Source organism: Poecile atricapillus, chromosome Z (genome assembly GCF_030490865.1).
Source record: "Poecile atricapillus isolate bPoeAtr1 chromosome Z, bPoeAtr1.hap1, whole genome shotgun sequence".
In the NCBI taxonomy this organism is placed as follows: Eukaryota; Metazoa; Chordata; class Aves; order Passeriformes; family Paridae; genus Poecile; species Poecile atricapillus.
In genome coordinates, this window is record NC_081289.1 from 106,702,884 (window position 1) to 106,726,952 (window position 24,069).

At 37.9% G+C, this 24,069-nt stretch overlaps 1 protein-coding gene and 1 long non-coding RNA gene across 6 annotated transcripts in view; one reads left to right on the top strand and one right to left on the bottom strand.

Moving 5' to 3' along the window:
* ERCC6L2 (ERCC excision repair 6 like 2) overlaps positions 1-14,167 on the bottom strand; it is a 106,176-nt gene extending 92,009 nt beyond the window's left edge. For all 5 annotated transcript variants that reach the window (XM_058826655.1, XM_058826654.1, XM_058826652.1 and 2 more), the window contains exons 1-6: positions 13,891-14,167; positions 10,922-11,346; positions 6,554-6,673; positions 4,847-5,040; positions 2,025-2,186; positions 654-861 (exon numbers count right to left, since the gene is read on the bottom strand). In XM_058826655.1, coding sequence (XP_058682638.1) covers positions 654-861; positions 2,025-2,186; positions 4,847-5,040; positions 6,554-6,673; positions 10,922-11,346; positions 13,891-13,912 — 1,131 coding nt within the window. In that variant the 5' untranslated portion in view covers positions 13,913-14,167. The remainder of the gene's footprint in view (positions 1-653; positions 862-2,024; positions 2,187-4,846; positions 5,041-6,553; positions 6,674-10,921; positions 11,347-13,890) is intronic.
* A 111-nt stretch (positions 14,168-14,278) lies between these two features.
* On the top strand, positions 14,279-23,502 carry LOC131573107 (uncharacterized). The gene is made up of 3 exons (XR_009276130.1): positions 14,279-14,337; positions 21,669-21,774; positions 22,778-23,502. It is a non-coding gene; the product is annotated as an uncharacterized LOC131573107 (long non-coding RNA).
* Positions 23,503-24,069: the final 567 nt, after the last annotated feature.

The following is a 24,069-nucleotide window of genomic DNA, read 5'->3' on the forward strand; positions in this document are numbered from 1 at the left end:
ATCTTTCCTTCAGAAGACAGCCTACATGACATTATTATAAACAAAGGATGAAGAAAAAATACCAAATTTTGAAAATAAAAACAGCTGCCAGCTTACGTATTTGTCTACTCAGAAGATTTAGCAGAACTCTTAGCTATATCAATGAAGTATTATCACTTCATATAATATTTACAATTCCATCAGATGAACAGGATTACAAACCTATCATAGAATCGGCCTGTGTGAGATTTTTCTTTCATTTTGGGATCAAAAATGAGGGAGTTAATAGCATACTGTTCCATATACAAAGTGTCAAAATGCAAATTCAGAAGTTTTACATAGAATTTCAAGAAATTTACCTACATTGCTTTGGGCTTGCACAAATAAGGACAAAAACATACCTAAAACAGATATGTAAACCACTAGTCAGATTAGCCAAGCGTTTTCATGCTCGATTAACTCCATTTCAATGTGCAATCATAGTAATTATGTGAACAAAGCACACTGCTTCAAGTGCTGAAGTAGTACTTTTCCAGGGCTATGAATTCTTCTCAAGTTAATAAGATGAAGAGAAAACCATAAACCACAGACATGATGCAAGAGAGAAAATACAACAACAAAAAAGAAGAGATATGTTCATTAGCATCATATTTGAAATGTGAAGGAACTCTTACTCTGTCTTCCTTTTTTGGCAACTGATCACTGATAAGCGCTTTGGTACGTCTCAAAAACCAGCCAGACATTTTTCTTGCTAGCTTCACCATGGCCTTACGACCTGTTGCTAGCTCTCTTTTAGTTGCAGTGTGCCTCTGGCCGTGCTCCACTGGATCAGAAAATTTCTTCTTGAAATGTACTCTGCTACCTAAAAGTCCTGGTACAGCCCTATTGAAAAACAAAAGGGGATGGGGGATTGATACACTGATTTAAAGCATACCATAAGTTTGTTTTTTTTTCTGGCTAACAGCAAGAAATCTTAAAGTAGCAGTCACTAGAGAAACTACAAAAATTTTAAGTACAAATAGCAACATATACTATTTCAAGACATGTCATTTTTCATTTGTTTTCTGTGATACTCAAATGCTAAGACATATCCCTTAGGAAAAGGGTTACAATCCCAAGAAAAACAAAAGCTTAGCAGAACAACAGAAATCACAAGTATACAGAATCTCTAAACTACAAGGCCGCTAGTGTTGAGGAGCCTAAATTGGAAGCGAAGCTTGTGCTTTCAATTTTTTCCGGTTTTATGAAATCAGAATACGCAGATATTACAGTTAACTAAATAAAATCTGGAGAAGCCTAATAGTAAAAAGAATTTAGTAACTGTTGGTAGCATTACACATTGGAATAATTTACTAACAACATTAGCACAGTTTTAATGAACCAGATGCAACACTAAGCTTAAAATTTTCTTCCTGCTATTTCTGTTCTGTATATCCTTATATTTGAAGTATGTTTGCTTTGTTCTTCCTCTGCAAAGCATTCTCAGGAGATTTAGATTTGTATCTACAAATTGTTGCATCTCTCCTTGAGCATTAAAAGTTTTTTCTGGACAAGACTGTTACTTTTCAAATATACGCACTTGTACATTTTGGAAAAAAAGCAAAATATTATTACTTTCATCCTCTCAAGTAGGTCAGAATGACCTGCACATACTCGACAGAGCAAATGCACTATGTTGGTCAAGGCTGCATAATGATTCCCTATCTACTGGGCAAAGGACAGAAGAAAAAAAGTGTCCTTAGGGGAAAAAAAAAAAAGGTAATACTGGAGGTGGAGGAAAAATAACTTTAACTACTTCCCAAATTCCCCAAAGAAACCAGATGGGATGAACTCCAAATGTATTAAGCAACTCAAATACCACGAGCTTACCTTCCCAGATGTGTTAAAAAAACCACAGTTATATTCTCAATATAAAAGCAGGTATTTCGAGGTTGGGGGTTGTATTTTGTTGTTGTATTTTTATAACACAATCATCCAGTCTTGCCTACCCCACTGCACAGTTAACAACAGAGGTGTTTAACCACAAAAGAAAATATTTTATTTACCAGTCCATAACACACCAAAGTTCCTTCATATTGTTTTGAAGAATGGTTCCAGTAAGACCTATGCGAACACTGCATTTTAGTGACTTCATGGTTTGAGTTATTTGAGCCTTTGGATTCTTGATTCTGTGTGCTTCATCCACTATCACAGCAGACCACTCTATACTGCAGATCAAAAAAAGATTTCATTAATTGACATTACTTGTCCCATCATGCCATATGCATACATAAAAAAGCAAAGTAAGCCACACAAATAGCTGTGATTGTATTATAACACACTATTACTTTTTGATTTCCCTGTTTTTTTTGTATTATACCACTCAATTTCTTTATATTGTTTATATTTATTTATACATACATTTATATTTATTGTTTATATTTATATATTTCTTTATATTGTTTGTTTAGTAAATTCAATTAGCATAGTTGAACATAAAGGCTAAACTACATTGCCAAATAAATGAGCTACTATTACCTGCATCAAATGCTTTCTGTGAAGAAAGCAGCTTTCAGTCTGTGGACCAATGAATCTAGCGCATCTCACTAAAATTGACTCCATTCATAATTAGGATTACAAAAAATAAATAAGTCTCTGAAGGTAAACTACTGAAATATGCTCAACATAGGTATGCTTCATCTTCTCAACAAAAAATTATCCAATGCCAGTGAACTGAAAACATTTCAGTCTCCATGGTTTTCTACAAGGAAGTATCACTCAAGAATATCTATATAATAGCAGAAGAATTTTAATATTTTGGGACTGGGACAAGAAGGAACATCACTATAAGCAGTGACCAAAAGAAGTTCAAGAATAAAACCTAGGGGTAGAATGACCTATATACCATAATAATAATAAAAAATCTTCAAGTCCCTAGGAAGAGATTTACCAACTTTATGAATTCACTCTTTATATATGAATATGTCAGAACCCAACCATATTCAGTTTAATATGCTGCAAAAAGTTGCAACAGACATGTTTAGAGATGTTTAGTAGAAAGCCTATCTCCTGAGCAAGCTGCATTTAGCTCACTAATGAAGGCTGATCTTGCGGCATTTGTGCTACCCACTAAATACATCCATTCGTATTCAAGTTCTAACAGTCCCAAAGTATGCTAAAAATTGTAGTTTCAGAAAAGTCTAACAGATGTTAGATGTTATGAACATAAGCCAGCTCCTTCCATTTAAATCTCTCATACTGATTTACATGCATAACTGAGCATATGTATTCTTATTCCAGATAGCTAATTATTTAAGAGCAGCTTTTGAGGACAATTCATCACTGTAGTGAAGCAAGACACAAAATGTCTTCTGGTGTTGAAATCATAGGCCCAACCAATCACATCCTCCACAGAAAGAGTTTGATGAACCTGCATTCTGAAGAAATGTACTTGCTCATGTCACACATCAGATCTGCTCCACACATGCACCTATGTATGTCCTGACCACACTCTATTCTGTGATCAAGCACGAAGATTTCCTCAGAAGGAACACAAATAGTTAGGGGTCTGATAACAAAACTACTTTACTCTCTTATCTGTATTTCTCTGCTCTCTGTACTTCAGACCTGAGCACAGAAATGAAGATCTGATTGTTTTGATGATGGATCTCCACACAACTACAGTACTCTCTGGGGCCTGGACCCTTCCCAACACCTGAAATGCCAAGATCTGCAAATCCACTTAAGATTAGCTGCTGAGGGCAGGCTGCTACCACCAGCCATTGACACAACTTGTACCCTACTTCCATGACAACATAAAGGAAAAGGACCTCTAGGATTGGATGAGAAATGTGTGGGTTTAAATCTTAAAGCTTTTAGGGGTCAATAAATTCATCAAGCTAGTGAAAAGAGCAAATAAGGAAAATACTTTTTTGAGCTTTTGCTAAAAATTACAGGTGATTGTTCTCCTTACACTGCACTAAAAGACAGAAATACCTGATATGTATCTTTCAGCTGTCATCAGCTTTCAGGCAGGCAGCTCCTGTGTCTTTCAGAGAACATTTCATAATTGTGTTACCAGCAAAGACTGGTTTTATGGGAACTATTTGAACACTTACTGCTACCAAGTGTACCATTACAGAGATAGTTGTATTGAGTCTGGCTGAGATGGATTAATTTTCCCACAGCAGCTTTCATAGGTCCATGGGTAGCTGGAAAGGTGCTGTTAACATACCAGTGCTTTGGCTACTGCTGAGCAGTGCTGGCAGAGTATCAGTGCTGTCTCTCAACATTCCCCCCACAGTAAATTGGGAATGCATAAAATCCTGGGAGGGGACAAAACTTGGCCAGCTGACCCAAACTGACCAAAGGGATAACTCATCCTATATGGTATCAGCTCAGATATAAATGCTAGGGAAAGGAGGAGGAATGGGGCACTTGATATTCACAATGTTTGCTTTCCAGTGCTGAAGCCCTGCTTCCCAGGAAGTGGCTCAGCACTGCTAGGTGATGGGAAGCAGAAAAATCTACTTTTTTTTCCCCCCCTCTTTGTGTGTGCATGTCTAAATTTCTGTTTCTGCTTTAGTAAACTGCCTCATCTCAACTAAAGAGCTGTTTATCTTAATTTCTCTTCCCTGTCCAGCTGAGAAGGGGACTGAGAGTGCCTTGGTGGAAACCTGGGGTCCAGCCAAGGTCAACCCACCAGAATTGTACAGGTTAAATTCAGTAGCACAGGAAAAATTCAATAGTTCAGGGATTCTTCTCTGAAACACAGTGAGTCGATGGATTTAACAATAAATCTATTATACAGAAAAAAGTCCTTTGAAAGAACAACACATAATTAGACAGTTAAAATTCAGTGTGTACAAAAACACATTAAAACCATTACCTGTTAAATTCATCCAAATACAGGCGAAGTATCTCATATGTTGTAAGAGCAACTTCACATTTACCTTGCTTGATGCGACTCATGTCATCGTCCTTTTTACTGCCATGTAAGACAGAGACCTTAAAGTATCCCCATGTGTCTAATTCATCCTTCCAGTTGTACAGCACTGAAAGAGGGGCCACTATGAGGAAAGTCTGACAATAAATAATATTATAGTATCACTTGAAAATATAGTATATTTTCAATATTATAGTATCATTTGAAAAACTACAACATAGAAATTTCTTAATAACAGAAGTCAAGATCTTGACTGTTTTACTGCTCTGAGCAGTTTGACTGTTAATTCTGTAATTTCAAAGGATGTATGGAAAATATCTAAAGTTAATATAAATTCAAAAGTAATCAGTTTACTCTGAGTATGTATATCATACAGCAGAAAAATACTGTAATACTAAAATGAAATACTAAAAAGCACTACTTACTCAAATTATACTCTAACAACTGCAGTAAGATGTGAAATGCTATCACTTTGCTTTGTTATAGCATCTGTATACCATAAAATGTTTTAAAAATGGAGAAAATAAAAGGATGAAGAGGGTAAGCAGCTTCCTCAAATCCACAAGTCTAGTCACCATGTGATTTGAAAACAGATAGTCCTGAAAAGGGTTAAACAAATTAGGATAGCTTTTACAATTTATTTAATATGACACGATAATAAAATCAGTGAAGTAGGAAGTGACCTTGGGACATTTTCAGTACAACTTTACAGTCAAAGCAAGGGCAACACTTACTTCAGACCCAGGTTTTCCCAATTGTGGCCTTCAAAACCCCATAAGGGTGGATGGAGTCTACAACTCTCTGTGTCCTGTCTCAACACTAAATGCCCTCAAAGTGACATTCTCCTCTTATTCTTAGTAAGAAGCATTCCTGTTTCTTTGCACATGAACTGCTATCACTTTACCCCTTCCCCTCAGCCTGTATTTCCTGAGGAGCATGTATCCATTATGCACAAAGCTACAGTCATATGACCCATCACACCAGTCAAATTTTGTACCTATTCCAGCAAAATAAAAATAACAATGAAAAACAGAAATCACGTGGTTTCTGTAATGGGTAAAATTAAAATGATCTTCATATTTATCTTATTCACACAAAACTTCTACAAGTATATTTTATTTGCTGTCACTGTATTCGACTACCTAGATTATCAGGCAGACTTATTTCTGACATTATGATAGCCAATCAAGAATATACAGGATACCACAAGGCAATTAGAAATACGTTTTCCCAATATATGGATTTCTCATAATTAAATATGCTGTTATTACAGATATACATGCTTTTTTTAATTTAAAAATATCACCCAACACTAATTTTCTACTCACTGACATGGGCTTTTACTCTAGCCACAAGTCTAATCCAGATCCCTCCAAATGTTTTCTGATAGCGCAGATGAACAGTAGCAACAGATTAGACAAAAACAACTAGAGTTGTTTTTGTCTAGAAAACTGAAGACTTCCCAAACACTACTAGGAAAGGCATGAAATCCTACAGGATGTCCTTCAGCAACTGTATTTTAATTTTAAATTAATTTTAACTTTAAAAATTAATGTACATAAACTCCTAGAACAACCAATCAACCAAACAAAAAAATCTAAGGACTGCCTTTCATCAAAGTCCTTAAGCTAGTATCACTAAAAGTTGTACCTTCTTGGGGTTGCAATCTGAGCTCTTTTTCATTGTCCTCAGTAAAAATTCCGGCATATTATTTTCAATATCCTCATGTGTTCCCTTTTTGTGCAACACTGCAGCCAAAAATGAAATGACCTTGAGAAAGAAAACAATTCTCAGTGACTATGTACAGTAAGAAATTGAATGAATTCCACAAAAAATAAACACTTAGGACAGAACCCTGGACAGGACTTCAGAAGGTGGTTTGGTTTGGTGTGGGGAGATTTTTTTTTTCACCATTTTGGTGTGGGGTGCAGACAGGGGGTGTCGGTTGGTCTTAAATAAAGCTGATTTTAAAATGGTACCTCTCCCTCCCATGGATTCTAAAGAATTCCTTGAAGTAATGGTAAGAGCAATTAATTGCTCTATCTCACTATTTTATTCTTTATTTGGAAAAGTCACAAAAATACACAAGAGACAGAGTATGAACGAGCCAGGAAAAAACAGAGATGAGGCTTGTCTTGCAACTCTCCTCCTTTTCAGGATACTTAAATTTCAGATGAGAAAACAGAAGGAACAGATATCCTCTAACTATCCTCTCAAGGTTATTTCTGCGGAAGGAAGAAGAGGCCTATCCTAGAGGTCTGTTTTTTTACTAATATGTAATTTTCTGTATGTTCCATTCCTTCAAAGTCCTGTTGGTAAGATCAAAATATTTTTTTTCTGTTGGGCTATATTCTCCCATCTGCCTCAAACCACTCAAGGTGATTATGAGAGCATATTTATTACAATACACCACAACAAGGACAAACATCCCAGCACAGGCTATTCCAAACTGCTCCTATCATAATCCAAAACAGGAAGAAGGCAGAGAAAGATCTGGCCAGAACATGCAAATCCAAAATCCATTTGGAATAAATGGTATCCGTGAACTAAACACTAGCAAGGACCAGATGCATCATCAGAGAGCTGCCCTTCTTATGAAAACTCAACAGGTCCCTTTTATTCAGAGCAGCCACAGCTCCAGCCGCTTCCTTTTGCAGCTGCTACACATCTGCTTATAGCAGGACAGAGGTAAAGCTACCAACTGTTGATTTCCAAAAAAAACAACTCTCTCCCTCTAATGATGGGGAGAAAGAGCATGTCAGGAGAGGAGAGCGCAGAAAAGACACCTGCCTGGAAAGAGTAGTTAGATAGAGAGAAGAGAGTAGAAATCCATCATATGCATGGCCACAGAGTGAAAGAAAGACATGTAAGAATAAAAGTAACCTGAACATTATAATAAATAATATCTCATGAACTGAGATTGAAATGAACTGCCAATTTGAACATGTTGTTTAACTAATGACTTTTACTATTTATTTTTTTAATCCTATGAGAATTATAATCAAATTCAACTGAATGATAAATCTTCATGTCTTTTCCACATTCTCCACTCTCGGAAGAATTTGCATCACAAATTTCTAAGAGTAGCTAAGGCAGTGAAACAGCAGCTCATTATCAGAAATCTTTGGCTCTTCCAGATAAAGTAAGAAGCAACTAAAATGCCTTGATAGCAAACTAGCTTATTTTAATCACACTGAGAAACAACATTATTCTATTTGCCTTCACTTAAACTTCAGCTTGATATAAAAGAACCATGTGGTCAGGCCACTTAAAGCAAAAATCAGTCCAGAACTACAAAGAACATTAAAATTTGAAGGATTTCTAGTGAAGTCTTTATCCCATGAATCATCATCTAATTCAGAAACAGTAAGCTTCAGCCAAATGACAAGCATAAGACAAGTTTTTTTCTAAGACTCTATCAGTTATTCAATGAAGTTTAAATTTATTTTTTCATATGTACTAAACTTCTCTAAACAAGCAAATTCTACCACTTTACTTCATATCCACTGAACTGCCTTTCCCATACTCAACTTGAACATAAACACTGTGTTTTATAAAAAATACACAAGATCACAGAATCACAAAATAATAAGGGCTGGAAGGAACCTTAAAGATCACCTAGTTCCAATCCCTGCAATGGGCAAGAACGCCATTCACTAGACCAGATTGCTCAGGCCTTCATCCAACCTGGCCTTAAACACAAAGGTTACTGGAAGGCTGCAATGACATCCCCAGAGTCTTCTCTTCTCCAGGCTGAACTGCCCCGTATCTCTCCACCTGTCTTCATAGGAGAGGTGTGCAACCTCTCAGAATAGCTCGTGGCTTCCCCTGTACCTACTGTCACAGGTCTACATCCCTCCTGTGCCGGGGACCCCAGAGCTGGATGCACTGTTCCAAGTGGGGTCTCAGAAGAGTGGAGCAGAGGGGCAGAATCACCTCTCTTGACCTGCTGCAACCATACACTGCTGGCTCATGTCCAGCTCTTCATCCACAAGAATCCCCAAGTCCCTCTTCTCAGGGCTGCTCTCTGCAACTTCTCCCAGTTTGTGTTCATGTCTGGGAATGCCCCAGCCCAGATGCAGCATCATGCACTTGGACTTGTTGAATTTCATAAGGTTCTCATGGGCTGAATTCTCAAGCTTGTCCAGGTCCCTTTGGATGGCATTCCCATCCTTCTGTTGAGTCAACTGCACTGCTCAGATTTGTGTCATTTGCAAACTCGCTGAGAGTGCACTGGACCCCACTGCCTGTGTCATTGAGGCAAACATTGCAGAGCAGTGGTCCCAAAACAGAGCCTGAGAGACATCACTCATCACCAGTCTCCACCTCAACACCAAGGCCTTGACCACAGCTCTCTGGCTGCATCCAGCCAGACAGCCAACTCCTTATCCACTGCACTCTCCATCCATCAAATCCACCCATCTCCAGTTCGGAGGTATGGATGTCATGTGGAACCATATCAAAGGCCCGACAGAAGCAGAGACATCTGTCCATCTTCCCATATTGACCATTATCATCATTACATCATTTAAGGTCACTAGACTGGTCAGACACTGCTCGCTGCCTCAGATAAGTCTCCTCAACCTTTCTCTTCTGACTTATGTACATATAGAATCCCTTCTTGTTATTCTTAACATATGATATTCTTCACATAAGATATTCTTTTAAATCTCTACCTTCTGAAAACCTGACACAGATTGAAAGAAATAGGCATCAGACGTGAATTCCTCATAGGAACATACTGTCACTGTGTGATAAATGTGCCTAGAGAATCAGCTCTAAGATTCAAAAATGCAAAATGCAATCAAGACAACTAAGTTTAGTTCCTGTCCCTGTACAACTTAATTTAGTAAACTAAATAAGTTTGCTATTATCTTTCACAGATAGATAGATAGATAGATAGATAGATAGATAGATAGATAGACATAAAGAGATATTTCTTACTATGCGAAATCAGATTACTTGCAGTTCTGAGTAAAAACAGTCTTCCATAACTACTCAGTTCTTCAACTACCATGGACAAGAAACATGGCCATGCTTAAAACGAATGCAGTTTAGTTTTAATAAGCATCTGTTAACAGATCATCATCAACTGTATATACCAATCCATGATACACCTCTAAATTCTCTATGCAGAGTTTTGACACTTTAGTTTACTCTGTCCTATTAAGTTTGGCACAAGACAACGCTTTTTTGCACTGAAAGGTATCTGTAAACATTCTCCTAAATGGAAGGGCAATAGGTACCAATAACTGCCCATGAAGGAATGAGCTTGCATTGGACACATGGAGAAATAGAAAAGAGAATGGGACAGACTATCCCCCACAGAACTCAAGCTGCTAACTTTATATCAGGTAGACCATAGAGAATTTTGACACATAAAAACACCTTAGTTACAGTAAAATGAGTAAAAAAAGTAAGCAAAAAAGGTAAGCAAAAAGTAAGCAATTTAGGTTACACAGATTCAAAGTGTAAGGAAAAAATCCAGTTACGCTTTGTCCTCTCATCAATCAAGCTGCACTTCCAAAAAAGTGATACAAGTTGCATGATATACCAAAGCACTATTTCCAGAGACAGGAGTAAAAGGGTTGGCTCTTTTGCATTCCCAGAACAGTGAAACTATTTGTTTTCAGGAAAAAAGGGAGGAAGGTATTTTAAAAGCACAAGTCAGATAAGAGCCTCAAGTTCTTTTAGTGTACACGGTACACTCCACAGCAAATTGCTTTCATGATGGGCAGGTAGCAACCCTCAAAGTAAATTCAACACACTAGCATTTTAACTATTGTAATTACTCGTGCTTATATTAAAAGGAGCCACATCCCAGTTTTATGGCCTGTAAGGAGTAAGTCTTAAATCAGCAACAGGCTCCTGGATCTGAGTGCTGTCCTGGACATCATGTCCTGCTTCATCCATCTCTCCAACAGCAGAGGGGTGTCATAAATACAATGCTTTCTAAAAAAATATTTACAGATCCCAGAAAAAATTATATTCTCCCACTGTAACAAACAAAAATAATACCTGTATTGTCTTTCCAAGGCCCATATCATCTCCAAGAATACATCCTCTTTTATTAGCATAGTGTCTATACAAAAACTGGGTTCCTTCCCTTTGATAATCACGCAGGTATCTGTTAATTGTATATGGGATAAAATCGCCATTGTCAGACAATTTAAATGCAACCGCAGGAGATTGAAGATTTCTGTCAGGAAAATAAGGCTTTTCCTGATCACCCTCATCAAATATTAAGCTTTTCCAGGGTCCTCTACTGTCTTTGACTTTACAAAGTTTTGTTATTAGTACTTTCCTTTCTTCAGACTCCAAGAATGATACAACAGCAAATGATTTTCCATTCTTGTCCTTTTCAAGAGAAGTTATTGTTCCTTCATGAAGTTTTCCATTTTCAAAACAAGGAGCAAGGCATTTCTCCCCAATACGCCAATCGTCTATAACAAAAACCAAACACGGAGTGATAAACTGGCTGGATATATGAAGTATTTAATTTCTTCATTATTAAAAAAATGGATGTAAATTTAGGTGGTAAAATGCATACACCTTCATATAAAACACTTTATCAAAGGTAGCACTAGAATTAAAATAGCAGTTACTGTTTACAACCAAAGCCTGAGCTAGACATATAGTTTGCTATTTTTATAAAATATTTTTATTTTATATTTTGTTATTTATAAAAATAACAGAAGGTGTATAGGAAAAAAAAAACAAAACCCAGAGTCCAATGCATTAGGTTTACGCAGTGGCTTCACACAGACAAACACAGCAGTACGTATCAAAGTGGAAAGTCCCCACATCATCCTGACAAGGAAAAACCGAACAAAATACCTCCACTAGAAAAAACAAGGTCTTGCGTCTTCACAGTAAAAAGACCTTGCAAATAACGGCTGTGCACAAGGTTTTCCAAATCTGAACTGAGAGAAAAAGGGGTTTTCTTCTGAGTTTGCAGAAACAATTTCTAATCTTGTCCTTCTAAGTCATCCCAAAACAAAGGGATACATAATTCATTTCAGAACCTTTATTGTTTCTTATCTATTTGCTGGAATAAGTTTTGATTGTTGCAAGAATGTCATTATCAACTACCATGAGAGGCACCTTTTTTACAGGAAGGAGCAAGCCAGAGAGAATCTTGCACCAGGGCAAGTATTCATCATTCTATGACCAGTGGTAGTACATGTTCCTGGAGACATCAACCCACACATTTTTCACAGGTAAGGAAAAAAGTTCTGAAGGCAAGAAACCCCACCTTCACCCATTTTAATGTCACTGTGTAAAAACTGCAAGAAGACTGGTTCTCCTCACCAAGTTCTAAGCACCTGAAAGCATATGCTTACAGGACTACTGTTCACAATGTATTAGTTACATCAGTGGTAGCCACAGTTCATTTATTAAATAGATTTAATTATATACACTTAGGGAAAACAAAAGCATCCTTGTAGCCAAGCCCATTATTCTGCAGCCAGCATTGGCTCTAAGCTGATGTGCAGGTAACAATAAAAATAGTACAAGCCTACAGAACACCCCTATTCTGAAATTCTTTGGCCTCTAAAGTATTCTTTTAGTCAGAGATTTCATGGGCCACAAGTGGTTTGTCTGTTTAGCAAACCCCACCAGACTGCTCTCTTCCAAGCAGCTTCACTCCTCTTTCAATGCATGCAGATTCCTAGAATTTGGTGATTTCTGACTAAAAATATTGTTGATCTGCTCTGGATTCGTGTCACACTTTTGCCTGATATGAACTTTGATCCAAAGACCTAAACTGATGGCCCACTAGTTCTTACACTAACAAGGTCAAAAACCACAGCCTCTCCATTCAGTTCACCATTTTGCAGACCTCTTTAATAATGCATCATCCTTATTTGGAGTTCAGCCCCATACCTTGTGACCTGCTACATAAGCTGCTCCAAGACCTTCAGCCATTCCCTCAGATCTTCTCAAAGACTCAAAGCAAAAAAGTAACTTTTTGGGGCAATGGGTGAAGTACAGGCTGTACGTTCAACAAATCCTACACAACTAATCCTTAAATTTCATGGCATTACTATACATCTCTCATCTCAATGCAAAAAGATGGGTACATTAACTTCTCCCAATAGCCCCTAATTCTTTCTGCAATTTCATGAGAACAGGAACCAAAATTGAAAAACCGAAACCAGCTATGTACAGCACACTGTTAAATATGCAAATTAAACTTTAAAATAGCAATGTAATTGCCTTTTTTTTTTTTTACAGTAGTGAAGGGACATGTAACATGTTTAGAGACTCTCAAGTTAAAACCACAACTTAAGACAGTTTTTGCTTTTAACAAAGCATTTACTTGAGGCTAAGGAGTTGCATATGACCCATCACAGCTAGAGTTCAGGTGCAAAGTGGAATAAATCACACTGAGCAGTAGCTCTAGTATTACTAAGCTCCAAACCTAGGGAGAAGCAGGGAACAGAATGACAAAAAGGCTAAGACATAAAATGGTATAATGGACTCCACTGCTACAAATGGCAAAAAAATAATGCTATTAAAGCCAAAGCATGAACTACTTACTTTAACTATCCTGAGTCACCAAGTTCTTGGCTTTTGAATTAAAACCATAATTTATGTGGAGCATAAATCTTTAAAAAAGAAAATTATCTCGTATGGCTTCCTAGCATGGGTACAGTACACTTGCCACCAATGATGAAAGCTGGTATTTAAGATGCTTGCCAGTACTTACCCCTTTTATTACAGGTGGGAAAAATGTGCCACTGTAAACATTGACTGTACTAAATCATGGTGGTAATGGACTTCTGTCAAGCACTAGTTCCTTTCAACCACTAGTCCTCTATGAAATTATGTCGAATGCCTTCCAACTGTTGAGGGTTGACCACTTAATGTATAAGGTTCAGTTTTCCTGTTTGTTTTTTTCTTTTTTATTTTACACTCTAATAAACGACTGTAACAACAAAATTCGAGGACATTGTAGAGCAAGACACATGGAAGTCGCTTACCTGGGAGACCATCATCACACATTTTAATTTTTGGCTGTGCAAAGCCCGACGGGGCCCGCGGGCAGAGGCACCGGGGGCCAACGGCACCGGCGCGCTGGGGACCCACCGCCGCCCCTCCGCCGAGCGGCTCACGGCAGGGCGGGCGCCGAGGGAACCCCCGGGGCTAAGGGAAGGACCCTTTGGCTGTCCCGGCTCTCCGCACGGCGACCGGCGCCGGAAGAGCCGCAGCCGAGGAGAGCCGAGACCGCGGCCGGGCCCGCGTATCGGCCTCGCCCTGCCCGGCACAGGCACCGGCAGAGGCCGCCTAGGTATCGCGAGAAGTGCGTTGCCATGGTGCTCCGTGCTTACAGGCGCCGGCGGGCAGGCGGGAAATATCGCGAGGTTTCCTGGCGGAGGGGCACGGTCTGTGGCGGCAGCTATGCGGCATGCCTGGGCCCGTTCTGCCCGGTAATGTTGTGTCAGGTTTTGGGCTCTTCAGGAGAAGAGAGGCTTGGAGCTCCTGGGTTGGGTCCAGCACAGGGCTAGGGCGATGATTAGGGCCTTGGGAGAATTTCTCTTGTGAAGACAGGCTGAGGGAGCTGGGCCTGTTCAATGTCGACAAGAGATGACTAAGAGGGGACCATATTCATGTGTATAAATATGTCTATATAATAATATAATAAGGGAGGGTGTCAGAGGATGGAGCCAGGCTCATCTCAGTGCTGCTAGGCAATAGGACAAGAGGTAATGGCCACAAACTGATGGTGGCCATGCACAGATTATTTAGAGAGGTTGTGGGGTCTCCTTCACTGCAGATACTCAAGAACTGACTGGACACAATCCTGTGGAATGTGCTCAAGGATGACTCTGCTTGAACAGGGAAGTTGGACCAGATGACCCCCTGTGGTCCTCTCTAACCTTACCTGTTCTGTGATTCTGGGCAGCAGGGGGAAAGAGATCTGAAGTTATTCTCTGTGAAAAAAAAAATTGGAGAGGTGAGGAAGCAGGGCAAAGAGCTGGTGCAATGGAAGGCACAGCTGGCGCAGTACAGAGCAGCCAGTGCACGGAGGTGATGGGTGCTGAGAGCCAAAGGTCCGACATTTGGGAAGAGGAAAAAAAAGAGAGGCACATTTCTTTTCAGCCATTCTACCTCCATCCGTGGAAACTGCTCTGCTTTCAGGAGAGCTGAACCGGACACAGTAACATTTTCCAGATTACTAAAGCAGCCAGTATCAATTATTCTGGTCTTGCTGAAAAAAAATTTGGCCCCACCAAGAAATCTATCCAGATTGACTCATATCTCAGTAGCAATGCAGTGGAGTGTTACATGAAGATATAGCTTTCCCAGATTCCTGCTATTACTTCGACAAAATGCCTTCGCATTATATAATTATATCATGCTATACTGATTTCACTTCTGAAAGTTAAATGCCTATGTTTAAGGACCATGGAAGATCTGTTTTTATATCAGCTTTGATTTTTAATGCAAAAGACAACAAATTTGGGATGATTTCTCAGTTCCTTTTAATTATCTTTCAACTTCTATAATTTTGGTGAATTTTTAGGAGGGATGGAGCATTAGCAGTTAAAAAATCTGGATTCTTTTGGCATATGCCACAAAATTCTGTACAATGAAGATGGATAGTTAGACTAACTAACCAAAATTCTGCATCCTATAGTACTTTCAGAAGCAAAGCAAGGCAGTAATACAGGTCTTCATGCTGTTTCTGCTTGCAGCAAACATTCAAAAGGCTACCTGTCTGCTTTAAGAGTAATACAGAGTTGTGCAGCCTAGGGCAGCATTAAGTTGCTTCTTAAAGTTGTCTGCTATTAGCCAGAATTTTGTTCTAGAAGAGGTTAATGAGAGATAGGTGGTTGCTTAGCTAATTAAATTAGACTAACAGAAAAATAGCAAGCATGAAAGGACTAACACAGTTGCGGCAACTATGAACTACATGAATATTGAGCACCAGAGCAACAAATTTGCAGGAGTTTGTTCAGCAATAGAACATAATATAGTACCAATGTTATGTTATTTTTAAAATGTGCATGTGGTCGTGCATTCCTTCCAAAGGAACATGAAAACAACTATGCCAACCACAAAAATATCTCAGAACTGAAAGGAGTAGCATTCCAAATTTTAAAATTCTCACTGAAGAAACACATGTAAACTGTACATGACCTCAAGTACCTAATGGATCTTGGTCCTGAGAGCATCTTTGAAGAAGGAGCAAGTATATAGGTTCTGATTCTAAGAAAGCTTTTAAAATGTATCATGTTTGAAGATAAATGTGTGTTTGTTCTACAAGGTTGCATTTGAAGGTGCATAGAAGTGTTTGTGTTTAATAAGGACCCTGATGCAGGGTTGAGCTGCTATTTTACAGTGACAAATTTGATATTATGACTTCACAATAGAAAAAATAAGAAACATAAAATTCTTTCTTAAGCACTTCAGTTTCTCTGACAAAAAAGGCAGAAAAAATCTGCAAAAAAGTTCAAGTACCCATTGTGCTTTTATGTCAGTGATAAGACTTCAGTGTCTTAGCTGGAAACAGAATTTCACCTGAAAATCCTGATGAAGTCATTAGGATGAGTGTCCATTACAATTAGGGACACTCTTGGAGCTTTTCCATTCAGGAGGGAGAACAAAGGGAGGAAAGCACCCTTAGCAGCAACAGTTGGTTGACTGTGTGTCAACAGGTAGTTTTCTTTTTGCCTTTAAAGTTTCTCTTGTGAGCTACAAGCAGTTTCTGTATGTTCACTTCGAAGAAGAAGCTAGAAAACAACCTGTCCCACTGAGATCAGGATTTCTTTCATGTAATACCCTCTTTGGACTGGGCCCATAATGAAAATGTTTCCCATGGCCAGAGAGTATTTAGCTCTGCCATGTATCTTTAAAAGTTTTTGGAATATGTAAGTCCTTTAAGGAGTCTTTCTAACAGAAGTTAGAAGTCATTTTCTAGGATGTCAAAAATGTCTCACCTCATATTTCTTCAGGAAAAGATTTGTAAAAGATTTAATTTTGAAAAGCTGTTGCCATTACTGGAAAGTTGAATTTATCAAGACTCCATATTAAAATTTGAACTTGGTCATATCTGACTTAGTTTAGCTTTCATAAGAGAAGTGTTAGGCTTAGATAACAACCAAAGTGAATACCATAATGGGGATAAGCACTTTTTAAATATGTGCTACATCCCTGAAAGCATTTCACATGTAACACTGTGGCCTTCCTGTTCACTTTTCTTTGATAGAGTGAGGAGACAAATTAACTGATGTGCATCTAGAAAGGGCAGCTTACTTACATTTACAGCATTCTCCACATCAGTATGTCTGAAAACAAAGCAAGACTGATTTGAAAGATTAACCAAAACCCACAGAAAGTACAGGCACCTAGAACTCTTACAAATGTTGGTTGTTTAATTCTATATTAGGGAAAAGAAAAGGTGGTTCAATTAATTGGTATTAATTAAGCATGACAACATTAAAAGTGCTACGAAGAGGAACTTAACAATGTGATATTCACCAAATTAACATTTTGTAGAGCCTTTTGTCTCTTCAGTTTATTTGCCACAGTGTTTTAAACATTACCTATGAACAGTATTCAAGAAGCTCTCCGAGTTCTTCATTAAAATGAGCCTGACTGGGTGCTCTGAATCACATCCATACAGGACAAAGAAAAGGCATTAGAGTCCTGGTGTGCAGCTGCAGGGCCACAGCCTCCTTGGGGTCACAAAAATGTGGAAGGATAGCTCACACAGCTGAATGTCACAGTGGGCAGATGTGGGCAGGATTTAGAAAGGACGGGTCAGGACAGCAGGGAGCAGATTTGACTTTTATGTCACACAGCAGCAAGGATATGTGGAGCTCTGCCTGGTCTGTAGAGACCATGGGATGTTGGAGTCCAGGATCTTGAGAGAAGGGAACAAAGCAAATCAAGTAGCAGGATCATGACCCAAGACTTCAGGAATTCACTGGATTAGGGATTAGAGGAAAGCAGTATATGTTGTTTATCTTGATTTCAGCAATGCCTTCACTGTTTTCTCCCCTGACATCCTCAGTATACAGGCTGATGCAAAATGGACTAGGTAAATGAGCAGTGAGGTGATTGAAAACAGGCTGATCTTCTGGATTTAAAGGAGTGTTATCAGCAACACAAAGTCCAGATGCAGCCCCATTATTAGTGGATTATTTTGGAGTCTAATACTGAGACTAGAACTGGCCATTAATTAATGACTTGGATGGTGGGACAGAGTACATCCTCAGCAAGCTTTGAGATGATACTCAGTCAGGAGAAGTGGTTAACAAACCAAATACTTGTGGTCCCATGCAAGAGGGGCAGTGACATGCTGCAAAATGTGTAGGTAGTAATCTCATAAAGTCCCACACCACCACCACACCACACCACCAAATTACCCTGTAGAGCACTATATACAGACTGGAGGTTGACTAGTTGGAAAGCAACTTTGCAGAGAGGGGCTTAAGTGTCCTGGTGGACATGAAATTGTCCATGAACCGGAAGTGCATCCAGCAGCATGAAAGGCCAGCAGTGTCTTGGGCTATGTTAGGAGGAGCATTGTTCAGCAGCACAAGGGTGGTGTGCCTTCTGCAGGTTAGACCCCATATGAGGTGCTGTGTACAGTTCATGGCTCCCCACAGGAAGAAAGACATGAAGATAGTGGAGAAAATCCAAGACCATGAAGTTCAAGAGATTACAGGTGGAATTGTGTAGCCTTGAGAAATGTCTTGGGAGATCTTGTCTGTGCACGAACACTTGATGAGAGGGTATTAAAAGGATGGGTCCATACGATGCTCAATGGTCCCCAGGGCAAGAGGCAACAGGTGCAAACTGAAACAGGAAATTCCATTTGAAGATAAGGAAAAGCTTTTCAGCTGTGGGAGTGGCCAAACACTGCCACAGTTTGCTGAGAGAGTTAGAATCCGTGTCCTTGAAGAGAGTCAAAACTCATCTGGAGGCAGGCCTGAGCAACCTGCTTAAGGTGGCTATACTTGGAGTAGGCATAGTTGGGCTAGATAGTCTCTGGGTCCTTCCACCCTTGGTCATTCTGTGAGTGTTGGAGGAATTGTGTAGGTCAAACTGAGTTCTGGCTAACTGCTTGTGCTATTATTTAAAAATTAAGAGCTGTACACACCAGGCAGATTGCCTAGATAGAATCCAGTTTTCCTGTTGCCCAGTGCCATAAGATATGGCGCCATTTCTGACCTACCTGTATGCATATTTCTCATCTTAATGTAATATCTGATTATTCTTAATAACTTAAAGATACTCAAGTAGTTCCTCTCTTTTGTATCTTCAATTGTAAAATAAAAGCCTGAAAAGGCTAACTAAGGATGTTTGGAAATGTTGCACTCTTCAACATGTACACAACCCATTAAAAATAGATAACACCTTAAGAGTTTAACTCAGTGAGTCAAATATTCCTTGTATTGTTAACTCATTCTTCAAAAATACTCTGGCTAGTCCTAAATCTTACTAACTCTTAGAAGCCATGGTAATATAATTCTTATAACTGCTGCAAAGTTGTCCTTTAAAGTTTGTCTGCCAGATGATGTGTTACTCAGCTTGAATAAACCTGAGAGACTGATTCCACAAGTGTTATGAAGTATTGATTCATTTCCTTTGAGTGTCTGGCTAAAGGGTGACTTGAGGAAAATGTAAATTTTTGTTCTTAAATAAATATTGTATATAAATGGATCATGTCAGCAACACTCAGATTTCATGATTGCCTGGAGTGGGAACTGGATAATGGGACTTGTCAGCTCCACTGGATTTGCAGCAGGTATTTGTATAGAGCAGTTTTGAATGTTTCAGAAAAATCTGTGAACATTTGAAAGTTTCATGGACCAGTCTCAGTTATGCTCTGGGTCTGGTTAAATTAAATCAGCATAATTGTTCTTCAGAGAATCTTTTATTACATGTTGCACATTTCACTTTACAAATAAGAAAGGGAACAGATCTTTCTATTAGGACTAGTAGCTATAGAAATACTTTATGCTTAATTACAATTGAGTTTGGTTCCCGTAATCCCTTTTTTTCTTGAGGAGAAAATAAAAAGTACTTGCTTCCTCAGGTTTAATTTCACTATTTTTTGAGGTCTGATTGACAGCAAAGCATGAAGGGAAAGATGTAAAAGCAGTGCACACAGAAAGAAAGGAAAAAAGACTAAATGGGGGAGTGGGAGGGTGAGTATGATGGCATGGCAAGTTATCCTCACGAGATAAGAAAATCTTCATTTAAAGCCTCCTTAGCAAATGAGATGGAAATGTGATCTGGTGTGGGAGACTTGAACATGCATCTTTCCTAACTAAAATCATAAAACCTGTAATATACAGCGCTTGTAAACAGGTATCTGACTCAATCATCAGGTCAAGCCTAGCCAAAATATCTCTAACCAAATGAAAATATAGGAAATGTGAATGCCAGCTGTAAATTGCTAGGCTACTATGAGGATCCAAAAATAAAGAAAAACTGTACAGTGATTTTCGAAAAGATAAAAACTTTTTTCCTTTCTGACCTGTTTTAAGCAGTTTACATCATTAATTGTGTGAACCATAACCTGATGTGTTATACTTTTGAGGAAATGAGCAGAGACATACATGCAATACACACAAAAAAGCATATTAGAAAGCAACTCTGGAGCTCCATTGAAAATAGGACTCCTATTTAAACACAAAAAATTATATTCTAATACTGTGAGTGGAATCCAGTGCTTTTTAAAAGTTATTTCCTGTGTTTCCTCTTTGTATTGTCTATATGTCTAGCAAAGTAGGGTAGCTTGATGAAGTGGCAGTTTTTAGGGGAATATTATAGCTGTGTACAAATATGCTAGAGATGTAAACTAGAGACAGGCCAAATTGGGGTCTTGTCAAACAATTCACCAGTCAGTTCCCCTAAAGCATATATGAATTCTGGGGTTTTATGTGGAAAGCAGGAATATTTTTTCTGTATCCCTGAGGGTATTCTTCTCAAACTCTGAAGTCAGTTAACCTCTTTTACTAGGGGAATCAGGCTGTTGGTGGTGTCAGAAACCACAAACGTCTGGGACCAGTATGTCAGAGATTACTTCTGCTGAATCAGCTCTCAGTATAACAAATGTATTAAGTCAGTAACTTAAACACATTTCATAACACAGTATGATAATAACTACACTGCAAAGTATATCTTTGATTTAGACAAATTTTCAGCCCCTGTCCAATGAACACTCTTGTGTTAAAAAAGTATGAAACCTTTTGTGACACTGGCAATAGATTATAATACCAGTAAAACTCCTGGTAGATTTTTTTCAAGCATTTACTTATAAATAAAATGGACAGTAAAATAGGAGAAATATCATTATATGATTTCCAAACACCGAAGGACTTATCAAGCCAGTACCTTGAAAGTTACTTTAATTGAAATGAATTATTAGAAATATATTCTATATTGAAAATTAAGTTCCCATGCATACCTTTTAATGTATACCTGTAACTTAAAATTGTTGCTAGGTATTTGATGGGTAATATCTCTGTTGGGATTATTCAGAGCAATCTGTTGGCCTGTACATATATGTGTACATGCATATGGTGTGTTCCTGGCCCAAAACCAGACTGAAACCCTTTCCTAATTTGTAATTAATGCTGTTCAAATGGAAGTATCAGTAATTAAGACATAATTAAATCACAAAATTGCAAACTTTACCCCATCCCATAATAGCTAAGTCATAATGTCCAAACCTAACAAATGTAGACAGAAAAAAAATACTAAAATGTACAGCATTCTGTTGCTTCTGCTTTCTACACAGGTCCACCAGGGACTTCTCACAACATTCAAGATTACTGCCAGTTTACCAGCCTTTTCTCAAATTCATCTGTCTGCTGTGGTTGAACCTGGGGGCTGATTCTCTCCATGTGAGTCTTTGGGTATAATGAACCAACTACCTAGGCTAAATGTAAAAGGAGGTCCATTGACTGACCAAAAATGGATGTGCTAAAACTCCAGATCTGCAGTCATAGGTTTAATTGACTGGAAAAAAATAGCAGAACAAAATGTTCCCAGGAACCAGCCACTCAGTGCATGTCTTTTATCTTCTTTCTCTTAAAGAATATATTGACCTAGTTTTGTACGTGTAGGTGCAAGGGAATGATTCTGGTTTAAGAAAAATGTCTTGTTATTAGACTTACTTTGATATTTATCATCCAACTATTACAACTACGGGAGCATAAAAATAAACGGAGTAGCAGTTGTCACCATGGATACTGAGGCAAAGTCACCTTCTAAACCAGGTAGTTAAAGTTCCATTTCATCTATATGGTATGAAAATTATTTGAATTCAGTTGCATTCATGTTTTTCTGAAACGTTTTTTTCAGAATAAAAAATGTTTTTTTCAGAATGCTTCAGGCAAAATGTAGGAAGATTAAAATATCTCAATTAGTGTGTGGCTGTATTGATATCACTTGTGTGCATATTAATTTTATGTAACTAGTACAAACTATCACAATCAAGTAAGTTTTCCACAGAATCTGGGGTGTTCATTTACAGCACAAATTTTGTACAAACATACCAAAGAAAAAAGTGCTTAAACTTTTGCTTAATGCAAATTTTTGGAGCATTACCATCCTTGCACAACAAAGACAGAATATCTGATTCTTTTAGCTGAGTGATGCTCAAATTGTTTTTGAAACAGAATGAAATTAGTCAGTACTTAGTTGTAGAGCAAATGATACCCTCAGTTATTATGTTGTCTTGGAATGAAAACAGAATCCAGAAAGAATTTCACCTCGTTCCTAAAAAGCCATGTAATCTTGATTCCTTAAAAAAAAAATAAAAGGCAAGCTACTATTAACTCTTGTGGGGTAATAGGTTGTTTTGACAATTATGTCATGATGCAGATTTATGGATATATCTTTCAGCTTCACTCAAGATCTAATTTGCCTCAATAACTCCCAAGGCTTGAGAATTCAAACGCTGCTGGAACCCTTCATGAATTGCCTCTGATCCTCAAGGAAATTACAGCAATTACAAAATAACTTCCAAACACATTTATTTAAACCGCACATCTCACCTTGGAAAGAATAATCTACAACATTTACACATTTACATATAGACAGAACCTTTAAATATGCAACAGATGTTTCATTTTCTGAAAAGCTCTTGAATTCATTGACAGACCTTTGGCTAAACTGATGAATTAATTTGTTCAGGGCTGATTTCATAAGTCCTCTAATAATTCATACCCTTACACATCTTGACTTGATTTCTGAGGTCTACAGCATGTGTTTTAAATGTTTTAACCTTTACTACTTTAATCATGTAACATTTATTTCAGGGCTGGATGATGATCAGTCATTGAAAGATACAGTTGACTAGGAAATAAAATTCAATTTGTCAGTTAAACAAACCTCTGCATATGAAATAAGAAATAATCAGTCTGTATTACTGGAACTCTGAAATGCTTAGTGTTTTTGATGTCACTCTCCCTTTCAAGAATATATAGTACTAGATTGCTAAATATAGCTTGATGCAGTGCTCGTATGTGGAAATCACAGTTACCATGCTTATGTATAACCAATTTCTCAGGATGGTTAAAATGTAAGCCTTTAGCTCTAAACTGAGATTTATTTCTATAATTTAAAGCTGTTTTTCTTTAATACTTAGAGGCTAGATACCAGTTTAAACAGCAACAAAATCTGGAAAACAAATTTTGCCTAAGCTGCTTGCTTTGCAGACATTTTCAGCTTTGTTGCTGCCTCTGATGTAATGTACTAAATTGTATAAAATAATTTAAGAGAGATTTTATTTCTGTATCTGATAAAGTGCAATAAAATGTTTAAGTAAAACTGCATAAAAAAGGCTTTTGTCTTCCATTGCTAGACAACTGACATGACATCCACCCACCCAATAAAACATGTATTTTCTTACTACATTGGGTCATTAAAAGGCCAAGAAGTCTAAAATCACTCAATTATTATAAGAATATATTATATTTAGAATGTTTTTATTTCAAATGAAAACCATAAATAGTACAAATGGCCATTTTTTGCAATTTATCTTCCATGATGTTGACTCATAAATTGAGGTTTTGAATATTGAAGTCTGAGTACATCAGTGTTGACTGTGTATTTCTTGTCCCCCTCTGTGGGAATGTGCAGAATTACGAGTATTACAACCTTACTTGAAACACTGATATTAAATCCCTTATGTT